The sequence below is a fragment of the Echinops telfairi genome, unplaced genomic scaffold, assembly GCF_000313985.2.
Source record: "Echinops telfairi isolate 266 unplaced genomic scaffold, ASM31398v2 ScPeMD7_7421;HRSCAF=8459, whole genome shotgun sequence".
NCBI classification, from domain to species: Eukaryota; Metazoa; Chordata; class Mammalia; order Afrosoricida; family Tenrecidae; genus Echinops; species Echinops telfairi.
In genome coordinates, this window is record NW_022111321.1 from 3,617,801 (window position 1) to 3,627,040 (window position 9,240).

General features: G+C 46.8%; 2 protein-coding genes across 2 annotated transcripts in view; both read left to right on the forward strand.

Annotated features, from left to right (window-relative positions):
- The window catches only part of LOC101638486 (ferroxidase HEPHL1), an 88,560-nt gene extending 84,254 nt beyond the window's left edge, over positions 1 to 4,306 (forward strand). Inside the window, exons 16-18 of the mRNA XM_013006243.1 lie at positions 2,116 to 2,278; positions 2,755 to 2,835; positions 4,104 to 4,306. Of these exons, the coding sequence (XP_012861697.1) occupies positions 2,116 to 2,278; positions 2,755 to 2,835; positions 4,104 to 4,306 (447 nt within the window). The remainder of the gene's footprint in view (positions 1 to 2,115; positions 2,279 to 2,754; positions 2,836 to 4,103) is intronic.
- A 3,707-nt stretch (positions 4,307 to 8,013) lies between these two features.
- Positions 8,014 to 9,240, forward strand: part of PANX1 (pannexin 1) — a 45,545-nt gene continuing 44,318 nt past the window's right edge. The window contains exon 1 of the mRNA XM_013006255.3: positions 8,014 to 8,019. Coding sequence (XP_012861709.2) covers positions 8,014 to 8,019 — 6 coding nt within the window. The remainder of the gene's footprint in view (positions 8,020 to 9,240) is intronic.

Here is a 9,240-nt window from a genome sequence, read left to right on the forward strand (position 1 = left end):
CCCCCCAGTTGTTTTCTTCTTTCTGGGTAAAACAAAAACAAAAACAAAAGCCCAGTTGCCATCAAGTTGATTCCAACTCAAGGCAACTCCATGTGTTTGATAGTAGCATTATATGCCGCAAGGTTTCCACAAAGCTGGTTCCTATGAAGTGGAGGTTCACGATGAAGTGAAGGTTCACAATGGCCCAGATACCCAACTTTTCCAAACTGCTGTACTCTTCCTCCCTTCAGTCCTCTTCCTTCCATCCTTGGGGTCTGCGATCTGCAGCAACATCTCATAGAACTCACGGACGATCACGGCTCACAACGTTGTGGAGGCTGGCAAGTCCCAAGTCTGTGGGTCAAGTGGCAATCTGGAGACTTCTGACTCGGGTGGCCACAGGGGCTGACAAACTCAAATGGGTAGATCAGATTTCAGGTTCTTGGCTCAAGTTCCAAGAACCAGAGACCAGAGGATGTGGAGCCAGATGCAGGACCTAGGCTAAGAGAAAGAACTTGGCCAGAGCATTCATGTGCATCACACACACCAGGGGGTACGTCCATCAGTGACTGAGAAACCACAGTATCCTGAAGGGGAAAAATCTGTGATGTGGAACCAGAGTCTTCCTCCATGTCCTCTCCCCCAGATCCCCTAGAGAAGCATAGGAGTCTGTTAAGTGGTGATCCCCTGATCGTTCCCGTCATGTTAAACGTGAGCAAAAACTCATAAAGGCATGTGAGTCAGCCTTTCATGTCTTTATCCGCCCCTCCCCACTCATTTCAGAAACAAATATTTTAATTGCCCATCCCAATTTTTTTTATCACCATGAGTGATGCTCAACCTAGTGTGTTCAATTAATGTTTCTTGGCCCACCGATGCACCCTGTGGCCTGTAAGGCATGTCCCTTCATCTGAGTAATGTAAGTTGATTGCCTAAATTGGTACAGGGTCTTTTGTTCCAATCCCTCAATGGTGTTTTGGGCATTTCGTCTTTCACTAGAGATGCAAAGCCCAGGCCAGAATAAGCTCTTGGGAGGAAACCATTTGCAGCCACTTGGTGCCTCTGGCATCATTGGTCCACGATATCGACTTTCCAGCTAGGCGCAGGGCCTGGCCCCAGAGAACAGCCCTCCGCTTGTCTCTAGCTGCACTGCTGATGGACAGAGCAGTCCTAGTTAGCATTCTGTGCCTCAGAGGTGCATGAGGCATGTGTCTAGATTCAACCTATCTCTGCTTTGCTGCACTATGTCCATGTCTGCTCATTTCATGGACCCAGCTGGTCACCTCAAGTCCCTGTACCAATTGTACCACTTGCTGATTCCAATCACCTTCCAATCCAAGAAAGAGATTCTTGTGCTGCGCATCAACATGCCTTATTCAAATGTACCCTCTCAATTCCCAGAATGCTTTCTAAAGGTTCATCCGCCAATAGTCAGTTCTCCAGTGTCCATTTGCCTGACCGTAAGGCCAGGGATGAAATGGTAAAAAAATCAAACATGTGGGCTCTCACCATTACCCAATTCTTCCATCACAACTAGGGAAACAGGGGGCACTGTAATCCATCGAACTGACCTGCGCTTAGCTTCTTCAATCAAGGTCTTCCCCTGGACTGGTTTAAATGAAGCAGCTTTCCACATCAAATGCTGCCCATGTAACCCGGAACTGCCATTCTATGAATCCAGCAGCCTTCTGCTGGCCATCAGGAAGTTGTCCATACAGCATCACCCATGTGGCAATGTGCTCTGAGGAGAGCTTCTCAGAGGGTTCCCAGAGTAGGACTTCTTGGGAAAGAGGCTCCCCGTGTCTGGGTGTGGTGGCTGCCTCCTTGCGTTCCCCTAGTAGATTGTTCCCCTATGAACCATTTCCATTTCATTCTGGATTTACTTCAGCCACCCCTACCTTATTAGACGGTTTTATTGACATCACCCAAGATTTGTGGGCTTTTTCAGAAGTAGATGGCCAGGCCTTTCTTTGGAGGCACTGCTGAGTGGACTTAAGCCTCCAGCCTTTTGGTTAGCAAGTGGGGGCATTAGCCATGGGTGCCGCCCCAGGGACACCTCCTCCTGTACTCTGTGCATGTTATTTGCTCTGTGGCTGAACAAAGAAAGTCCCAGGCTGTGTTTTCTGTTTTCTGTAGACAGATCAGTCTTACCGAGAAGATGTGTTTGATCTCTTTCCCGGGACCTTCCAAACCATCGAACTGTATGCGGATCACCCAGGGACGTGGCTGCTACACTGTCATGTGTCTGACCACATCCACGCTGGCATGGAGACGACCTACACGGTCCTCCGGAACCTAGGTACTGTTGTTGGTCAGTGATGCTGGGTGCAAGTGCCAGGCTTCCTGTAGACCCCAAAACAGGGAACACAAGGTAACACCACTCTCAGAGGACCTCCAAGGAACTCAGGGTCATGTGTAAATGTGAAACCATATAGAATGATAGGTGCCATGACAGAGTACAGCGTTTCAGGGTTCAGAGGCAGTGGAAGGAAGAAGTGGCTAGCAGTCTGGAGAGAGGAGCCAAGCCTTCTCAGAGGCCAGAAGGCTTGAGTGGATGGTAATGGATGCACAGCAGGTTGAAAGGTGAATGGGGGGTAGAAACAGCAAGGGTTCTGGTGTGAGACACAATAGTGAGAGTCCAAGAAAGATCTGCAGATACTGGTGGGGTAGCCTCCTCCCTGGAGACCTGGAGTAATTCCCGAAACAACTCATATCCTGAAAAAAAATGTGCTCTGCTTGTTTATTCACCAATCACCGTGTCTCTTCTGTGTCCAGACAATATGGTCCCGTACTCTACCAAGTCTCCTTCGGAAGAAGAAGCTCACCCGGCCCCTGTGCCCTCTGATCCCTCTGATGGTAATGCTGCCCTCCTCTTCTGCACACTGCATGCCAATGCCCAGACATTCCATTCCTTGGAGAAAGGCAGAGGGTCTTGTGCCCCATGTTTCTTTGTAAATGTCTGTGGTAAGCTATAGGAGAGGGCTTCCCAGAGTTTGTAGAGAAATGGAATGAAATATCATGGAAAATATCCATGAGCTGTCTCAGAGTGAAAGCACCCTCTGGGGAGTACTGGAAAGATCCAGCGGGGCTGCAGAAGCAGATTCCTGCACTTGATCCTGGTTATAGGTTATAGCACAGACTTTTTACATATATATATGGGTATGTATATGTTTATTATTTCCAAACTCTTTTATTAGCTAAGCCAGACATTATACCATCCCATAGTTCAATCATATCAAGTTGTGTTGTACAATTGCTACCACAATCAGCTCCAAAAACATTTTCTTTCTTCTTGAGCTCCTTGATATCCGCTCCTCTTAACTCCCCACCTTCCTCGCCACATCGCCTGGGAAACTTTATCCTACTTATTGTCTCTCTAGATTCACTTAACCTGTGTTTTATATACCAAAAACACACAGAAAAACTCTTAACGTAGAGTCAAGATGGCTACCAACAATGACAAAATACAACAGACAAAACCCCAATATGGAAAAAACAAAAAGCAGAAAAGATTAAAACCTAGATCTGGCACCAAGAGATCAAGTGACAAGTTTTAACCATTCAAGTCAGGCTTACCATTTTAATCTACTATCATCACCTCTCCAATACGCTCTGTCTGATCACCAGGTTATTCCCATCCCTCGATTGTGGTTAGAGGAAAATCACCGGAGAGAAATCACCAGAGGCTTACTCCCTGAGTAGATACCCAAAAATGTGTTTTGGGCTTCCACTGTCATTCATAGCCCTCTGCACACCATAATCTCACAATTTAAGCTCTGATGCTATTCCCTCCTCTGGAGTTGGATTATATAATTCACAATCCTTGGATCTCGGATGTTGGTGTGCATCTTCCATGTGAGCTTAGTTAATGTCCAACTTGGATGGCTGCTTGTTTCATAGCACTGAGGTTTTTAATTGCCAGGGGGTGCTGAGTAATTTTTTTTTCCTGTAAAGGAAGCAGTAGGTGAAATACATTTGGGAACCTATGGTGTTTAACATAACATTCTCCATGTTCACTATTCACTATCAACAGCATTGATCACATTCACTGGACTGGGCAACCATCTCCAGGATCCATTTTCAAATCTCTTGATCACCCTCCACCTCCCCTTTCTTTCCCACAGAAGAACCCAATAAGGAGAAGCTTTTTTTCTTCGGCAAGAACCTGGGTCCCAGAGGAGCCAAAGCAGCCTTGGTCATCCTTTTCATCATCGGACTCATCCTCGTGATGGCCACGGTGACCCTCTCTCTCCGGCTCCACTCTCTGAAGAGGCAGGTGGCATACCAGGTGGTCCAGTCCTGCGCTCTGCCCACAGATGCTCTGTGAAGGGTCTGGTCTTTCTCAGACGGGCAGGGGTGAGGTTCCATAGCCGGACGGCCCAGGGCAGCTAACAGGGACACTGGACCACAGCAACTGCGTTCACCAGGAAAGGTTGACACTGTTTTCAGGATCAGGCTGATCCTCTGGAACGTAACGCAAAGCAATTTGTTTTCATGCATTTCTGGAAATGGGCTGTGATTAATCCTCAGGTACAGAACATGGAAAAGGGAGACTGGGCCTGAGCAAGGCCAACTCATCCTCTCTTCTCTGCATTAGTTCACTGAAGTAGGTGCACCCTTTGAAAGAGACCTTTACTACCCATTTTTTCAAACCCTTGAGATTAGACATCGTTTTCTATGTAAGCCATCAACGTTTCCACGTGAAGTGGCACATGGGGGGCTCGGTGGTGGAATTCTAACCTGCTCATGTTTCCAAGGTGGACAACTTGTGGGGAGAGTTAGAAGGCCCCAGCCAACTAATTGGAGGCCCCCAGGTGTCTTTTAACATTGCTACGTAAACTGTTCCCCCAAGTCGTTCCAGAGAAAAGGACTTTCTAAGGAGTCCATGAAAATATCGAAGTTAATGTTGACAGAATTTGACAAAGTGAATTCTTAACCAGCTCTCCTGGCCATTCCCCTTATCCATAGTCTATGCACTGTTTGTTACAAAAGGTATTTTTTAAAATTCTTCAACATTGAAAACATCCTTTGCTGCTGTTTTTATACAAACCTGTACTGATACTTGAATGTTTACAACTCACTTCATGTTATGTGTTTTTACAATATGTTTCTATAGCGATGTCTGAATTTTCCCCCAAAATGACTGGAGAGTTTGTATTTTCATTTCAGGAATCTGTGAGCCAGCAGGCTCCGATCCCCCACTGGGAGTCAGGGAGTTCTCTGAAACACTAGTGGGGACTTCTGATGGGGAGGGCAGCTTTTCTGAAAGAAAGGCCAGAAATGGAATTGAGCCGGGCTTTGCATTCAGTTGGGTGGGTCTTTTCAAGTTTCCATCTCCTGTGAACTAAAAGCAGTCTCAGCACATGAGAAACACGGGGGGAATTCACCGACACACAAACAGCCCTTTATTGGAGGAAAAGACAAGGAAAGGCATAGGAAGGAGGAATGGCTTGGAAAAGAGATTCCTGGGCAACAGCACCTCAAGCCTGGAATCAGCTCTGAAAATAAAAATCGAAGTTTTCCAAGCCCAGGCGCAAACATGAAATCCTGGACAATAAAACTCAGTCCTCTACCGGGCAATCTGCACCCTCTTTACAGCATGCCCACGGCTCAAGTCTGCGGTTGATAAAAGCAGCATTGTTGATTAGTCGATTGAGAAATGCAGTCCCCTGCGACGGCGGCAGGCCAATGAGGATGGGGCCGCTGCCTTTGCCCTGGGCCACTTGAACTTCCCGGTGAACAAAGAGGACCTCAGACAAACCCTGGTGGGGTGGAACCTTTCCTACTTGCTCATCTTTATCTTGGTGATGGGAAGAGGGTAACTCGATAGAAGCGACTGTCTTACAGAAAACCGTATTCAATTGCTATTACTTCTTTCATAGTTCGCTTGAATGTCATTATCAAACAGGGAACCCAAAGGTTTTTGCCATCCAGCCTGCCACCCACTCGCCATGTGATCGTCTAGTATGTGCTAGGCAGTTTTCATGCACGTGGAGGCCGTATTTTTACATACTAATGTAATGGTTATGATGGTTATACATTCCTAATTAATTTTGATCAGCCATTGCCCTTGAGTTGATTCTGATCCATCGTGACCTGGCAGGACAGCGTACAACTGCCTCACAGTATTGTCAAGGCTGCAAAACTTTCTGAGGCCCCAGCTTTCTTCTGAGGCATGGTTGGGGGCTTGAACAGCTGACTCTGTTAGCAGCCGAGGGCTTCACCGCCACACCGCCAGGGTTCCTCCTTATTTCTAACTCATCTTTAGTAAGACCCCGCATTATTTAGTTGTAAGTTTTTCCTTTTTCCTTAGTTTTTAAAAAAAATGAAAACAAAACCATGAAGTAGTTTTCACCCTTTCTCTGTTTAATAAAGTTTCACATGTTATAAATGGCCATTTTCATGGTTTCTTTTCGTTGTTAGTTAGCATCGGGTGGCAACTTGTGGCTACCAAACAGTGCTTGCCGCCCCCCGCCCCCCCAAAAATTGTTGGTGTGATTGAGTGCATGGTGGCAGCCTCTGTGTGTTCTGAGCATCTTCCAGCATCAGGGCTCATATTCCAGCACTCGATTAGGCAAGACGCTCTTGTGATCTGCAGGGTTTTCATTGGCTAATCACTGACGATTATCTATCACTAATCTAGAGAGGTTATGGCTGGTAAAAGAATGATGTTTCAGAGATGTAGCAACTACCCCAGTTATAAGTACTAAAGGAAACAATACAAGACAGTCTCTTCCTACATAGGGTGACTTCTCAAATGTTTCTTGAACCATACCACATTCCTTTGTCCCCTGCCTCACTTCTCTGAGAAAACCTAACCTACCTTCCTTTGTGAGCATCCTTTCCTCTCGTTATCGTGGAAGAAGCCTCTCTGCTTCTATCGGGGACAGTCTCTACTTGGCTCTAGACCCCATTCCTTCTTGCTTTCCTAAGGACTTCATTCTTACAGTTATCACTTTTATCTCCTGCATCATTTTCTGATATCCTTAGCAATGCCCACCACTACAACCAGAAAGCAAACGAAAAACCTCTCCCTTAATGCCATGATCCCCTTCAACCCAACTTCTCTGTTCTCTTTGATAGCAAACCTTAGAAGTCATCCCCACTTGCGCCTATACCACATCACACTACATACATTTCTTCTACCCATTCCAATGGTTTCCAGTCCTGGTGCTCTGCCCCCATGTCCCAATCTGTTGTTAAGGTCACCAACCATGCTGCCGTCTGCACAGGCTTCTCTTCCACCTTTATCTTACTCAGCAGCAATCGATACTTCCGCCCTTCTCGATCCCCTCTAGTCTTTTGGCTTTCGCAACAAGACCCTCGGCCACTCTCCCTTCCTCAGCTGCCAGTTTGTTGTTGTTGTTTATTAGCTCCTTCTCCTCTGTCTGACCAATAGATATTGACATGCCCCAGGGTAGGCTAACTTATGAACCCCAAAGATAGACAGGCCTCATCTAAGAACCTGTGGATGTTGACTTATGTAATAAAGGGGACTTTGAAACTGTCATCAAGTTAAGGATCTTGAGATGGAGGGATTATTCTGGGTCATCAAGTCGAGCCTCAAATATATAAATAGTTCAAGTGTCCTTCTAAGAGGCAAGCAGAGGGAGCCTTGACTACCAAAGGAAGAGGCCACGTGATGACTGAGCGAGATACTATAGCATGTTTTCTAAAGTGCATGAAGTCACCACAAGCCAAGGAATGCAGTTTTAGAAGGTGGAAAGACAGAGAAATAGATTCTTCTCTAGAGCTTCTCCAGCAGCAGTTCTCAACCTGTGGGTTGCAACTCCTTTGGGGGTCGAACAACCCTTTCACAGGGGCTGCCCGATTCATAACCGTAGCAAAATCACAGTTATGAAGTAGCAAAGAAAATCATTTCATGGGTGGGGGTGGTCACCACCACATGAGGAACTGTATGAAAGGCTTTAGGCAGGTTGAGAACCACTGTTCTAAAGGGAGCATGGTCCTGCCGACACCTTGATTGGGCCAGTGAAACTAATGTCACACTTCTGACCTCCCGAATTTAGGAGAATGAAGGTGTGCCATCGGGTTTGTGGTAAATTATTACTGCCCTCTCCATGGGCTATTTTACCTGTCCTCAGGGATCTGCGAGCCAACTTTATGCCAATACATTCAAAATGTGTTTTGTGCTGACCTTGAGCTTCTGACTCACAACTCTTGCAGAGCAGGAGCTGCAACAATCCCCTAACCAGGCTCCCCATTGTCACTTGTGTCCCTTCCATCCACTGCCCACAGCAGCAACTTTTCTTAAATATGCAAATCTGACATAGTTTCCCTGCGTACTACCCTTTAGTGTATTTCCATTTCACTTTGAATAAATCCAAACTCCTTACCTTGATTTAAAAACCAGGCTGATTTGACCTATGCTCACTTCTCCAACTCCTTCTCAATATCTTCCCTGCTTCAACTTTTATCATTTCCTATGTTCAGCTGGTTCTTTCTTGCCTCAGGACCTTTGCACCTGCATCTTTCTACACCTGTCGCGCTCTTTCTTTAGCCCACCATGTCCTGACCAACGCTTTTGCCTCATTCACATCTGAGCTACCCAGACACTTCTGTTTAAAGGGGGACCATCCCTCTGCCTGTTACTTCCCATCTAGTGTCCTTTGTAACACTTAACACAGGACATAAGGGTGAGTTTTGTCTGTCTCTTCCACTGGAATATAAGTTCCGGGAAGCAAGGATGCCTGACCTCTTTGGCTCCCTGTTACATCTCCAGCACAAAGCTTAGTGCAGATACATACTGGTTGCTCAGCAAATATTTTTCGGATGAATGAATGGAAATGCAAACAGTAAAACACCGAGTATTTCCAATGTGCCAGGCACTGTACACATCCCAACTCTTCCTCAGATGGCCCTGGTAGGAGACAGGTAGCATTATCCTTATTTGGCACATGAGGAAATCGAGGCTGAGATTCCCAAGAACATGTGCTTTGTTCCACAATAAGTAGGGGATAGATGCAGGGCTCAGCCAGGTTCTTGGTGGGAAAGGGCGCGTGTAATGAGAAGGGAAAACGACTGGTGCTGAGGTTTGAGAGGATGAGGCAGAATATGAGCTCCCCGTCCTGGGAGACATCCGGGCGCAGAGGTGGGTGGGCTGTGGGATGCGTGCTGGGAGCTGAGACCAGGGCGGATGTGCGAGACCACGGCACACGGAGGGCTTCTGTGGCTGCACACGAGTCCTCCTCCCGGCATAAAGAGCAGAGAAGGCAGCCCTCATGTCTGCTCTCCATGTGG